This window comes from Leptonychotes weddellii, chromosome 4, assembly GCF_054177405.1.
Source record: "Leptonychotes weddellii isolate Sample4059 chromosome 4, ASM5417740v2, whole genome shotgun sequence".
Taxonomy (NCBI): domain Eukaryota; kingdom Metazoa; phylum Chordata; class Mammalia; order Carnivora; family Phocidae; genus Leptonychotes; species Leptonychotes weddellii.
Window position 1 is genome coordinate 139,793,849 of NC_138372.1, and position 13,647 is coordinate 139,807,495.

Consider the following 13,647-nt stretch of genomic DNA (forward strand, 5'->3'; position numbering starts at 1 on the left):
TAGCTTCTAGTTCCACTGACAAGTGACTAGCAAGTGTTTCTCCTCCCAGGTGTATTACCTTTCATGCAGCTTAAGTACCAGTATGTTTATTGCATTTAATGTTTCACTTAATGGCCTGAGCTAATCTAACTTCTAGAGGTGAGTAATTTACGCTCTATTTAACAGGTCAGGCTCCTTTTCATTTGCTGCAGCAGTCTCATTGCTTGTAATTATTCACTGTGGTATGCCCTTTAACTTAATGCTACTTAAGGTTTTGCTGAGAGCCAAAGCTATACTTCAATTCCAAATCATCAAAATGTAAAAGAATGTTTAAAATGTGTTGGTTTCTTAGACTGGGCAGGCTTGCAAATTATCTCAATGAATATGTGGATACCAGGCCTCGCTCTGTATACTCTCTATAAATTGATTCCTGTTAAGAATACACTCTTACAGTTCTAAATTTGAATGAAGCTCCTAGAGAAATTCAGATACTAAGTCTCTGGATAGTACCCTAAGTGATCGCTGTCATGGTTAGACTGAGGATGGTTTTCAACAAATGCAATCAACCAAGTAAATATACCAAAGGAAATTCTTTATTGTAAACAAGATATAAAGTACAACAAAAGAAATATTGTGCAAATTGTAAATCACAAAGTTTTTTTTATTAAAAGAAAATTCTTGTTTTCCAAGGGTCCAAGTTTTGATGTCAGAAATCAATACCAAGAGAAAAATGTTAAATGGGAAGATAGTGCCATTTTTCACTATATATTTTAAACCATTTACTTTTGTTTTACCACTCTGTATATCATCCACTATACAACAGAATGTAACAGAAATACTGTTAACAAAAGTGAATGTTTTAACCAACTTCTACTCACCCAGTTCCACCTCCCCCCCAACCCCCCCCCCAAAACTCCTTATAAATTAACAGGACAACATCTGTCCATGTGAATAAAGGTCACTAACTTTCTAATTCAATAAAGCACACATTACATCCTCATAATATAAGGGTACTGTACTGATGACATAAGCCATCTTTTTCAAGGAGTTATCTAAAATTCTTGGTATCCCTTCTTTACAATATATATTTTTATTTTCAAATTTCTTTTCTAAACAAAGTGCAATGTATCTTAGAGTCTACAGAAAACACATTGGCATACAATTTTCAAATCTACACAAGAAATTGCAGGCAAACTAAAGTTCAAAGCATAATAAAATGCCTAGATATAGTCATCTGTTAAACTTTCAAAACAGAAATGCAAAAAAACTGTAGCTATACTTCAAAGCCATTAAATTATTGAGGATTCCAATTCTTTGGGTCCTCTTTAGCAATATACAGCTGCTTAATTCCAAATGTTAGCAAGTATAAAAATGCTAGTTCTAGATATATTTAACAACTACATCCACGAAGTTGACTGGAAAGACTAGGAATAGTAAACAAGGTAACTAGGAAAAGATGCCAATATTCGTAATAATACAAATCGATTTTCCATCTCCATCTCTGTACCGTAATGTTTATTTCCAGTCTCTCTACTCTTGAAACCAGTGCTTTAGAAGAATCACACTGAAAAGTTGGTCTCAAATATAAATGGTGAAAATGAAGTAATAAATTGTGCACACAAATTCAAAATCTGTGCTACCTGTGTTGACCTCATCTGAAACCTTCAAAAAATATTTAAAGGAATAAAAGCTTTCTCATCTCTCTTATGTGATAAGAAATGAATCCTGCCACTCTGTGACCTGCCTGTGGCCGCAGCACTTCTTGTCCTCTAACTCAGGCTGAGCCTCCTCCTCAGGCTGTGGGGCTTCTGCTCTCGGCCCACGCTGGAGGGCCACAGACTTGCAGTGGAAGCATTTTTACATCACCGCTGGCTCGTGGCTGTGACCAAAGTTACTTCTGATTCTCCCCTTCTGAGCGGTCACTGTGTGGGGGCAGGGGTTGGAGGTAAGGCAATGTCGTTTAACTTGCTCACTTCCATCTGCCAGTTTGGTAGCTTCTTGGCTGACAGATGGCGCCGGGCATGCTTGGTCAAATGGTCACTCCTCATGAATCGTCGGTCACACATGGGGCAAGCAAATTTCTTTTCCCCTGTGTGGGTTCGCCGGTGTCTGGACAGTTCATCAGAACGGGCAAACCTCCTTTCACAGCCTTTCCAGCTACAGCTAAAAGGCTTTTCTCCTGAGACAAAGAAATTCAGATCATCGTTACTATGCATTTACCAAATCACTGGAAATTACATACCTAATTATATCTAAAGATATACATGTTAAAATATCTTAAGAGAACCTTTTCAAAATAAAAGCTACTAAATGAATCAACTGTTAAGCGAATACGTATACTGCTCTATTTTCAACTTTCACTCTGTCGCATTTATAGGAATCTTCCTTTTATAAAAAGCCGAAAACAAAAAGGTTTTCTGACTTCAACTATGGTACAAAGGCTTAGAGATACTTTACTAAAGTAACTACTCAGACACTTAATCATTTGAGAAATTAAGACAAAAACACCTTGATGAAATCTTTTGCAGGAACTTGTACTGGTAATATCAGCCACTGAACTGGCTAATAGAGCAAGTTCTTCTGTAACATGCTTGGTTTATATTTGTGATCATGGCCTAAAAATATTCATCTAAACTTCTAAGACACAAATAAATGGTTGGTACCTGTGTGTGTTCTCATGTGGGCCTTCAGATGAGAGCTTTTAAAGTATGTCTTGCCACATCCTGGATGGCTACAGATGTGACTTCTTATCCTGGAGGAGTCAATCTGAGGAGTGACTTTTGCTGCAGAAGGGGAAAACCCTGGAGCAGGGGCAATAGGAGAGAGTCTGGTGCCATTTGGGCTCACCACTGGAGGCTTTGGGTTCTGAACAACGGGCTGGGGTACGACAAACATGACAGCGCCTTTGGGCACCTGAGTGCCCATGAACACAACAGGCGGGCAGACAGCTGGTGGCTGACTGGGTGGAGTACTAGGAACGACAGTTGTCACAACAGGGTTGTTTGCAGGGAGGGGAACCATCTGACAGATGACTGGCATAGGTGGCACTCCCCCTGTTGATACTGCAGGTGGAGAGACCAACACTGACTTCTGTTGTGGGGACACAGGGGCTGGCTGAGGTCTACAGATGACGGTTTCCGAGGAAGGCACAGAAAAGTCATAAAGTGCAGGACTTGCTTTCTCATCAACATCTGCCGCTGTGTTTCTCTCACACTTGGATCTGCTTGGTGACACAGCTGCGCAGGGTATGTTTTTTCTTGCAGCCTCAACATTTACGTGGGTTCTTCTTCGAAAAGAATTGTCCTGATAGTTGAGAATGCTGGCTGCTTTCACTGGGCAAGATCGGTGGTTACACAGCTGGGCATCAGCTGTATGACGGATCACACTTGTGGCCTGAGCCTTGGGGAGTTTGGGGCCAGGTACTGGGCTCTTATCTTCGTCTTTGAAAGGGGCAACGATGTGAGGCTTGGCAGTATCTGAGAATGATTTGAAGTGTCCAGTAGATGGCGCTGATGCCATCAAATTTGACACTTGAGAGGGTTCAAAGTCAGAAGGACTGTAAGGTGGAGTCAAACACTAGAAAAGAAAAATATACAGGAAACGGGCATGAGAACTTAAGTTCATTATGTAAATTAAAAAAAATTCTGTCATCTGCATTCTCATCTTAAAAACAATAATACTGGGCACCTGGGTGGCTCAGTTGGTTAAGTGACTGCCTTCGGCTCAGGTCATGATCCTGGAGTCCCTGAATCGAGTCCCGCATCAGGCTAGCAGGGAGCCTGCTTCTCCCTCTGACCCTCCCCCCTCTCATGCTCTCTCTATCTCATTCTCTCTCTCAAATAAATAAATAAATAAAATCTTAAAAAAAAAAAAGAAAAACAGTAATACTTACAAATGCTGGGATCGTATGAAAATCGGGTGTACCCGGGAGTAGATTCTCCTCCTCGGACATATCGGATACTGGAGTAACAGGTCTGTTTTCAATATATTTCTTAAAATCAGACTTCCAACTGCAGCTCATTGACATAAGTGCTTCTACAGCTTCAAAATCACTCTTTTCTGCAGTTTTGTTCCATGAATACACACTCTCTTTTGATCTTTCAGAAATCATTTCCATCCTTTCCTCCTAAAAAATCAAATGATTATAAGCACATTTTTGTCATACAAATACACAGAGTAACACAACTTTTTTCTTTACAATTCGCACAACTTTCCAAGTTTCTGAAATAATTTTTCTCTCACTCCAACTAATGGTAATGGTAAAATCAATAAAATCCTCCTCATTCTTTCACACTTAGGGTTGAAGACTGATATCCTTCCAAGGGAGAAAGGAGCACCTTATCACCATTAAGGAGACCAAAGCTAAAAGCAAACAATGCATATATGATTCAAAAAAGAGAAGAACTTGATTTAGAAATTTCATATTCTCTCCAGAATAGCCATTTGCAACTGGGGTCAGACAAAATAGCTGAGGGAATGCTCCACAAAAGTTCTTTTTGCGGGGCGCCTGGGTGGCTCAGTCGTTAAGCGTCTGCCTTCGGCTCAGGTCATGATCCCAGGGTCCTGGGATTGAGCCCCGCATCGGGCTCCCTGCTCAGCAGAAGGCCTGCTTCTCCCTCTCTCGCTCCCCCTGCTTGTGTTCCCTCTCTTGCTGTGTCTCTCTCTGTCAAATAAATAAAATCTTTTTTAAAAAAAAGTTCTTTTTTCAATACTACAGATGTGGCATGAGGACTTTTGAGATACCAGTTCCTAATAGGGAAAAAAAAAACCCACAATTTTCTTAAAAAGGCAAAGTGTAGTGGACAGAGCTCTGGCCTGATGATACGGGTCTGACCTTTGGTAAGTCACTTTCCGCTTTAGAATAAAATCAACAGCACAGAAATCCTCAGTGTCTCTTTAAAATTACTACATTAGATTATTTGAAATCTTTCATAGTTTGATTATCTCTGGTAAACAGAGATAAAGTGAAATATGTGAAAAAATCCCAAAGCTTTACTGAAACTTCAGGTTCTTCATGTTTGTGTTCCTATTCACTAGATCTATTTAACACAATGGTTTGCTATGCACAACTATGACCAGCTAATGCACCACTACTAAAAAATGGCCAATCATAAAATTTAATCTTCTACCCAGAATTTGCAAAAACCTGACTGTAATGAATCTGCAATAGTCCAATCGAACATATTTTAATTTTTAAAATAACTGATGACAAGAACGACAGCACATGCTTGGCATTTATTTGTACAGCTCCATCAAGTGTTTAATGCTTCATATTAAAGTTCCTTACACTGCACTTTAAAAAAAAAAATGGTACTACCCACGACCTCCCATTTTTCATTAATGTGATCCCACTCTTTTGGTCTAAACAGAGATCGTGTAAAAATACCTAAAAGCATTCTTTACGCTGCAAGGTATTATTCTCAATGCTTGTTTTAAAAAATGCATACACTCTTCGTGTTGAAATCCTTAGAAAAGGAACCCCTGCTCTTTATAAATTTCACTAATAACGCTATTGCATAATCGCGCGCCCCTTTATGTAAGCTGCAACGGACAACTCTTGTATGTGTAAAAGCCTCAAGACGCCAATGCAAAGAAAGAAAAAAGAGAAAAGGCGGGCAAGCAGGGAAGGGGAGTGTGAGCTGCGAAGGGCAGGAAGAGAAGCGGGGAGGGGAGGAAAGGGAGTGGGGCGCGAGGCAGGAAAGGGAAGAGCGGGTGGAGGCGCGGGCGGGGGAGGCAGACGAGGGGCGGGGGCGGACGGCGGGGGAGATCCTCGCTGGCGGGGACAGGCGGATGGGGCCGCCCTAACCTCAATGAGGCTCGCGGGTGAGTCACTGGGAACATTCCTCGCCGCTCGCACGTCCCCGCGCCCCTGCCCCCGCCATTGGCCAGCCTGCCCGGCGGCTCGGGCCCGGATTGGCTGGACCGCGAAGGGCGGGGGGCGCGGGGGAGGAGGGGGCGAGGCATGTGAACAAAGCGTGATCAGCGGCTGCTCGGGGCGGCGCAGGAAACGTGAACTGGGAATTGCCGCGCCGTCACCTTTCACCTACTTCCTGAGCCCGCGGGCCCCCGCCCTCGCGCCGGCCCGGGGGAGGGGCCGCGGGCACCGCCGCCAACCGCCCGGCAGTGCGCGCCCGAGCCCGCGGGGAGGGGCGGGGCCGCGGGCGCCGACTCCGGGAGCGCCCGCCCCTCCCCACTCCCGGAGAGCCGCCGTTCCCTTAGGAACCGACAGCGGGGCTGGGCCTCGCTGCCGCCCCTGGCGGAGGCCGGGGCTGGGTCACTCGGGGACGAGAAGCTCCCTGGGCGCACCCGCTCCCGGCCCACCCCCGGGCCTCCGCCTCAGCTGCCGGAGGAGGAGCCGGGTCCCCGCGGAAACCCGGCCCCCGCCCTCCTCCCGGCCGCAGCCCCCGGGGATCCGGCCGAGCCCTCGGCGCTTCCCGCCCACGCCGCCCGCGGGACCTCAGACCACCCCGTCTTTCCCGCAGACGCTGCGCCCCCTCCCCGCGGTTTCCGGCAGCTCCATCCCCGCCCGCCGAGTCTCCACAGGTTCCCAGACGTGCAGCCCCCACAAGCTCCGGCTCCAGACGCGCGGCCCCACGGCCCGCGGCTCCCGCCTCGACACGCGGCCCCCGCGTCTCGCGGCCCCGGCTCCCCCCGCCCACATCCCCCGCCCCGCTGCTGGCTCCTGCTTTCCACCCTCCCGTCCCCCCTCCCAGGGGGTCCTCAAAAGGCGGCCACTTGCTCCCGCGGGGAGTGGGAAGTCCCCTGCCGACGTCTGGGGGCGCACCTCCTCGTCCCCCCTGGGCGGTCCGGGGCCCACGTGCCACTCCTCCGCGCCCACGCCGGGCGCCCCCTCCCCCAGCCCCCGGCTGGCTGCTGAGCAGCCCCAGTACCACAAGCCTCCGCTCAGACCCCCGAGAGGGACAGCCCCCTCTCCTGTCCTGTGGACACCCCGCCCCTCAAATGCCAGTAAGCAGCTCCCTCCCGCCCGGGGTCGCATTCCTGATCCAGACGACGGCATCTCTCCCGGGTGCCAGGTGCAGGGTAGCCCCCTTGTCACCCCCCCCCCCCACACACACACACACACTCCCCTTCCACACCTTCCCCTGTCCTCGCTGCCAGGGCAGCAGCCCCCTCCTCACTCTAAGCGCCCCTACAGCCATCCTCCCCCTCACCTGCCTCAAGTGTCCCAGCGGAGCTGCCCCTTCCCCTCCCCATTACACCTTGAGCAAGACCCCTGTCCCTTCGTCTGTAGATCCCAATCCGCCTGTCCTGACCCACTCCATGACACACACGCCCTCACCAATGCCCAGTGTGCAGGCAGAAAGCCCCTTCCTCCCCCACGACTCCGCTGCAGCCCCGGTCCTCAGGCACTGCTGATGTCAAGGGCTCAGGGTTGGTGCCCCGGCTGGCCCCTCAGACGCAGCGCGTAAGGGAAGGACAGGGGCATCCCCAGGTGACTTACCGCAGCCTGCTGGAGAGAAGCGCCGAAGTTGAGCATGGTTGGCTGCCTGGCCGCCGGCGGCGAGCTGACTGGCTGCTATGCCGCTTGGCTGCTTGGCCACAGACGGACGCCCGGAGACACTCGACGCCGCTCCCGCCGCCGCCGCGCTCCGCGCCGTCTGCCCCCTCCCCATTCAGGTAGCCTCTCCGCCTGCCCCGCGCCGCGGGCGGGGGTGGGGGCGGAGCCTGCGGCCGGCCAATCAGTGACAAAGGTGTGTGAGGCGCCGGCCAATGGGCTCCCGGGGCCACGCGTGATCAGCGGCTGCCCGGCAGCGTGAAGCTTGTGTCAGTGGAGCGTGTATACAATCCCCGGCAGCGTGTTCCCTCGACCCTGCCCGAGGGAACTCCCGCCGCCACCTGACTCAGTGACACCCCCCACCCCTCGCCCACCCTCCACCCTTCGCCCACCCTCCCCTGCCGTCCTCCGCCCCGGCCTAGGGGGCGGTGCCGCGGGCGGGGGCCTAGCCCGGAGGCGCGGCGGCGGCGCGCCCAGGCACTGCGGAGGGCCGACCCCACGTGGGAGGTGGGGAGGGATGCCCGCTCCGCCCCGTCCCCTCTGCTCTGGGCCCCATCTCGGCCCGCCGCGGGGTGGGCGGGACGCCGGGCAGCCGGGCGGGGGAGGCGGCGGCTGCTAGCCAAGGCGCCGGAGCCAAGAGATTTGCATTTGGAAGCGCCGTCCTCTTAGGCGTCTGGCAAGAAAGCAGAGCCCGCTGACCGACTGAGCTGCATTTCTCGAACATTTGCTGGGTTTTGCCTCGCTGAGCTGTGGGGAGCACCGAGGCGGGGAGGGCAGGGAAGGGAACCCTGTCACTGAGCCGACACCTGCTCCTGCGCCCCCCGCCCACGCCCGGGCCACGGGCGCGGGCTCGCCCTCCCCTTCTGCGTTGCAGGCAGCAGTGCCCGCCCCTGCCCTCCCCGCCCATCCTTTCTCTAGGCAGCCGAGAGAAAGGTGTGGGGACTGCAAGAAGCCTTGAGAACTGGACCAATGGGGTGATGACGGGCTGTAAACCCGAGTTTTTATCCTTCTGTGGCGCCGAGGCTTGGTTGCGGAATCGAGTTTTGAGCTCAATGTAAAGTTTAAATTGCAGTCTTTAAAAGCTGTTTCAAAGGTGGGCCCCACCCCCACCCGGGCCAGGGCCTCCGGAAACGCCCTGCCTGGAAACTGCTTGCGGGGAGGGGTCTCTTGGGGTTCGCCGGGCGCCCGCCCCACCGCGCCTGGGGATGGGGATGCTGCGGGGATGCCCACCTGGTCAAAGACCCACCGCCCCCTCTAAAGCGCCACCCGCCCTCTTCTCCCCGACAACCCCACCTCCGACCCCCTGGGCTGGTCCGAGGAGAGCCGGGGCCTCAGATTTGGAGCGGGTGACTCTGCTTTCGTTCCCGATTTGCCCTCTTTTGGCCGTTGCGTGCCCGTTCACAGCAGCTGTTGTTGGGAGACTTGGGCAGTGATAACCCGGCTTAAAGCAAACTAGAGATTTTATCTCCTTTGGACAGGCTGAACACGTGGCAAAAAATCACTGCCCCTCCCTCAAGCTGTCTCACCTCTCCGTGTAACTGAAAAGCTAATGCAAGTGACCTTTCTTTCCCAATAACCACAGAATGAGCATAGAAAGGGAATTATTTTAGAAACCGGCAAATCCATGAACATCTTCCAGGTTCCTTCTGATATCTGAGGCCCAGGGTAGCCAACAACAGCAGTAATAATACAGCTGACCAGGGCTGGGGATTGAATGGCCTCCTGTCACTGCCTCTCCTGAATCAGCTGGAGGGGCGCCAGCTCAGCAGCCCAGGCAGCTCTTCCTATCTCTCCTCCACCCCATGCCTCCACTCTGTCTGCAGGGGTGTCCCTTCCTGTAGGCTTCCTTCCGCCTGGGCTGTCCCATCCTGTTGATCTGAGCCTGAGGGGTTGGAGCAGCTGGCTCCGGGCACCTGCTGCAGCAGTGGAAGCTCCACTCTGTGCCCAACCACCAGGCCAGCCTTCCTTCCTGTCAGGGAGCCGCCCCCTCCACAGGCCAGCCTTCCTTCCTGTCAGGGAGCCGCCCCCTCGGGTGGCCACAGCCAGCCAGCCCTCCAGGTCTGGACCCAGTCCCTTCTTCAGGAATGTGGGGCCTGCTGGCATGATGCCCCAGCACGCTGAGAAGCAGGGAGCATTCATGGCTTGTGGGAGTGATTCAAAACAGGAAAGAAAAGAGAAAAGGGGTAGGAGGAACAGTGTGGTGGTGGCACAATTCCTAGAGATTCAGAGAAAGAAGTTCCTCAGGCACCTCAGACTCAACATTACCAAAACTAAAATCATTTCTGCTCCTTCCTGTATGGATTCATCACCTCCCATCCAGCCTTCACCTTCTCCCTCAAAGTCCTGGATCCAGTTGGTCCCCAGATTCCAACAGTTTTGCCTCTAAAATATCTTTTTCCTCACTTTTCATTTCTGTCCTTCAATTGTTACTCTAGGTCAGTCTGTATCAACTCTCCCTTGGATTAAATAATCTGCAATCTCCCCACCCAAACTCCAACCCCACCCCAGCTGATTTTTGGTGCCCAAACTCTCCACACTCCACTAGAGTGGTGTTTTTTGAAAGTCATGATCCAATCATGACACTCCCTACTTAAAAAAGGATCCTTGGCTCCTGTTGCCTAGGAGATAAGAGACTATTCCATTCAGAGCTGTATAGTCTGCCCCCAACTACTCTCCCCCCATTCCAAGCTCCTCTCCTACCCAGATATACCCTTGTCCAAAGCCATAGCAAATGACTTGCTATTCCTCAAACATATGGTACAATTCCACATCTCTAAGCCATGTCCTCATTCAGTAAACATTGTGTTGCTCATTTATCCAGTCTGTTCAACAAATATTTATTGAACACCTACTATGTGTTCTAGGTACCCAGACAACTGCAAGGAACAAAACAGTCCAAGTCCCTGCTCTCAAAAAGCCTAGACGGGAAGACAAAGACAAGTCTCTCTCTCCCTCTCTCTCTCTCTCTCTAGATATATATAATAAAATCACTTATGAAGGTGAAGTTAACTACAACACATAGAATTGCAATGGGTGACAGGATAATATGATTGTGCCTATGATTGTGGTTTGATTTAGGAGATAAGAGAATCTTGCTTTGAGGAAGAGACTTAAGCTGAAAACCTAATGAGAGGATAGGCAGATTCAGGGAGAATGTACCTGAGTAGAGGGAACAGCTATGACAGCGTCCTACCAGGAAGGAGTTTGCTCTGTGATGCAGTGTGGCTGGAGGTTTAGAGGGTGCTGGGGGAAGGAGGGGATGGGGGAGGGCAGGTTGGAGAGTGAGGCAGGAGGAGCCAGATTACTGAGGAATTTATAGGCCATAGTGTGAAATATAGATTTTCTTTAAAGTGTAACAGGAGCCATGGTGTCTTGGAAGAAATATATATTTTTATCGTTGAAAGGCTCCTTTGGCTTCCTTTGTTCTACTGCCACCTTGTTGAAGCCTTCCTTGATAACTTCAAGATGAGTCCACTGTTCTCTGCTCCCACAGCACTTTGTCCATACTCCATGCTGGGTGTAGAGCACATATAACATCTTTTTTTCTTTTTTAAGATTTTATTTATTTATTTGACAGAGAGAGACACAGTGAGAGAGGGAACACAAGCAGAGGGGAGTGGGAGAGGGGGAAGCAGGCTTCCCGCTGAGCAGGGAGCCCGATGCAGGGCTCGATCCCAGGACCCTGGGATCATGACCTGAGCCGAAGGCAGCTGCTTAATGACTGAGCCACCCAGGCACCCCACACATATCACATCTTACTGCAAGAAATATTTTACAATATTGAATCCTGCTTATACTACACCCAGATCTGAGCTCCTTCAAGGTGGTGGCCATGTCACAATCTTTCTGGCCCAGTGTCTGTTCTATGTTAGGCACTCAAGATTTTTTTAATGGAGGAAATAAAATTGTAGGTTGTCTCTGAAGACCCAAAGGAGTTACAGACAGAATGTGGACAAACACCTAGGGCAGAAGTATAGATCCTCCTATCTCTTACCCCTAGCTTGCATCACGGCAGAACCACACATGCAAAACTTTCATCTTGGGCATGACTAAAAAAAAGTCCTGGGCAGTAGTAAGCAGTATCTCAGATAGACGCTGACCCTTCCTGCTGATGGTGCTGGTTTCTCCTTCCCTCAGAATAATGAAGGAAGTGGCGGTGCGGCTGACATGTAAAGAGCCTTCAGTTGAGTTATGGAATTAAAACAGTGTGACTGACAGCATGTTCCCATTGCTTCTTTGAGTCTGTGGGTATCATCACCATTCATCCATTGCCCTACCATATGCCAGGCGCTAGCTGAACACTGAGGAAAAACAATAAAAGTATGCGGAAGGAGCTTCCAGTATAGCAGGAGAAGTAAATATATGAGGCCGCCATGACTACAGAGTGTGGTAAATGCTAGGAAAGGGGTGTGCACAGAGTGTCCTAGGAGGGCCAAGGAAGGGGTGAGGGAAGGCTTCGCTCAGCTGATCCCTAAGCGAGAGGAGAGGTGGAGACTAGAGAGACCATTGGGGATTCAGGGTGCTTGGAACTGTCTGGATCACAGATTTGAGAGGTAGGATGAGGAGCTTAGGGTGTTAAGGGAAGCAGCCCTTTGCATGACATGCTAAGGAATGTGGAAGTAGAACTTCTATCCTGAGGACAATGGGGACCTACTGACAGATTTTAGCAAGGAATGATGGTATAGAAAGCCCATTTTGGCTCAGTGTGGAGCATGGACCAGAGGGGTGGAGGTCTAACACCAGTGAGAAGGCTTTTGCAATAATGTAAGACAGCAAAGATGATGCTGGCCTAAACAAAGGAAACAGTGGCAGGCATGGAAAGAACAGAATAGAAATAGCAGGAAACAACAGAATTTGGCAGTTCACTGGAAGGGGGCATGAGAAAGAGGGAGACGTGGAGGAGGACTGCCAGGTTCTGGCTTGATTCACTGGATGAAACAGATCCCTGTTGCCCAACGAACAGGCCATAGGGAGGTAGGTTTTGGTGGAGAGGAATAAATGTCAAATCTGATTTAGGACATATAAAGATAAGATTACCTGTGGGACATCCAAATAGAGATGCCCAGGAGGCAGTTGGAATTTCAGGTCTGGAGCCCAGGAGAGAAAGATCTGGGCCAGAGATTAAAATCTGGGAGTAATCAGGGTATAGGTGGCAGCTGAAGCCAGAGTGGCTGCAATCCCCTAGGAAGAGTAAACAAGAGATAAGAGAACTGAGGGTGGATCTCTGGAGAACTACACGCTCAGGAGGGAGGCTGAGAGGGAACAGCTGTGTGGTGAAATGTTGGCGAAGGGTGACAGGCAAGGACTTCTCTTCAATACCCAGAACTTACGATTTCTTGGCCTACTATGACATGAAGTAGAGATGAGAGGCAAGCAAGGGCTGATTCAGAAAGTGAAAGTGTCACACAGTTTAGGAAAAACATCCTCTCTGACTAGTGAATATTATTTATTATTTTCATTATACTAATTACCGTGGTTTTTAAGCTCATTAAATTTTTTTTTTTTAAATCTTGAACTCTCAGGGGTGCCTGGCTCAGTAGGTAGAGCATGCAACTCTTGCTCTTGGGACTGTGAGTTCAAGCCCCACACTGGGTGTACAGCTTAATTTAAAAAAATAATAAATAAATAAAAATGATAATAATAAAATCTTAAACTTTTTATGTTGAGTAGATTGTTTCTAAAGATGGCCACAACAACCCCTTTCACTCCGCATAACCTTTTCCAAGGTGACTTTGCTACTCCTGCATTAAGAGGTGAAATCTGTTTCCCCAACCCCATGAATGGGGGCTGGCCCTGTGATTCGCTTTGGCCAACAGAATCAGGGGGGTGGTGCTGTGGGACTTCATTCCTAGGTCTTAAGAAGCCTTTGGAGTTTCCATTTTCACCCTCAAGGAAACCAGCCACTAGGCAGAGGCTGAACTACTGAGTAAGAACATTTGAACAGAGAATGGCCATATCGAGACCAAGGCACCCCAACTGACAGCCAGGCCCAGGACTCCAGATGCATGAGCAGGACCACCGGGGACCCTCCAGCACCAGCCAAGCAGGCCCACCTGACACATCCTGGAGCAGAGATGAGCTCTACTTGACTTCCTGACCCGAAGAATCATGAATGATATATGGAAGGGCAACCCACGCAGCATTTCCTGCCT

The 13,647-nt window shown here is 50.0% G+C and overlaps 1 protein-coding gene across 1 annotated transcript; it reads right to left on the reverse strand.

Annotated features, from left to right (window-relative positions):
• Nucleotides 1–554: 554 nt before the first annotated feature.
• On the reverse strand, nucleotides 555–7,613 carry KLF10 (KLF transcription factor 10). The gene is made up of 4 exons (XM_006735679.3): nucleotides 7,442–7,613; nucleotides 3,872–4,105; nucleotides 2,643–3,555; nucleotides 555–2,158 (listed from the first exon to the last, which is right to left on the reverse strand). The coding sequence occupies exons 1-4, from the start codon at nucleotides 7,475–7,477 to the stop codon at nucleotides 1,899–1,901; spliced, it is 1,443 nt and encodes a 480-aa protein (XP_006735742.1). The 5' UTR covers nucleotides 7,478–7,613; the 3' UTR covers nucleotides 555–1,898.
• Nucleotides 7,614–13,647: the final 6,034 nt, after the last annotated feature.

What these genes read in the sequence shown, in the direction of transcription:
- KLF10 (XM_006735679.3), bottom strand. Translation starts at nt 7,477, where the DNA reads ATGCTCAACTTCGGCGCTTCTCTCCAGCAGGCTGCG. An exon ending in CTTCTCTCCAGCAGGCTGCG is followed by an intron (nt 4,106 to 7,441) that starts GTAAGTCACCTG and finishes TTGATTTTTTAG; the next exon opens with GAGGAAAGGATGGAAATGAT. An exon ending in TTCATACGATCCCAGCATTT is followed by an intron (nt 3,556 to 3,871) that starts GTAAGTATTACT and finishes TTTCTTTTCTAG; the next exon opens with TGTTTGACTCCACCTTACAG.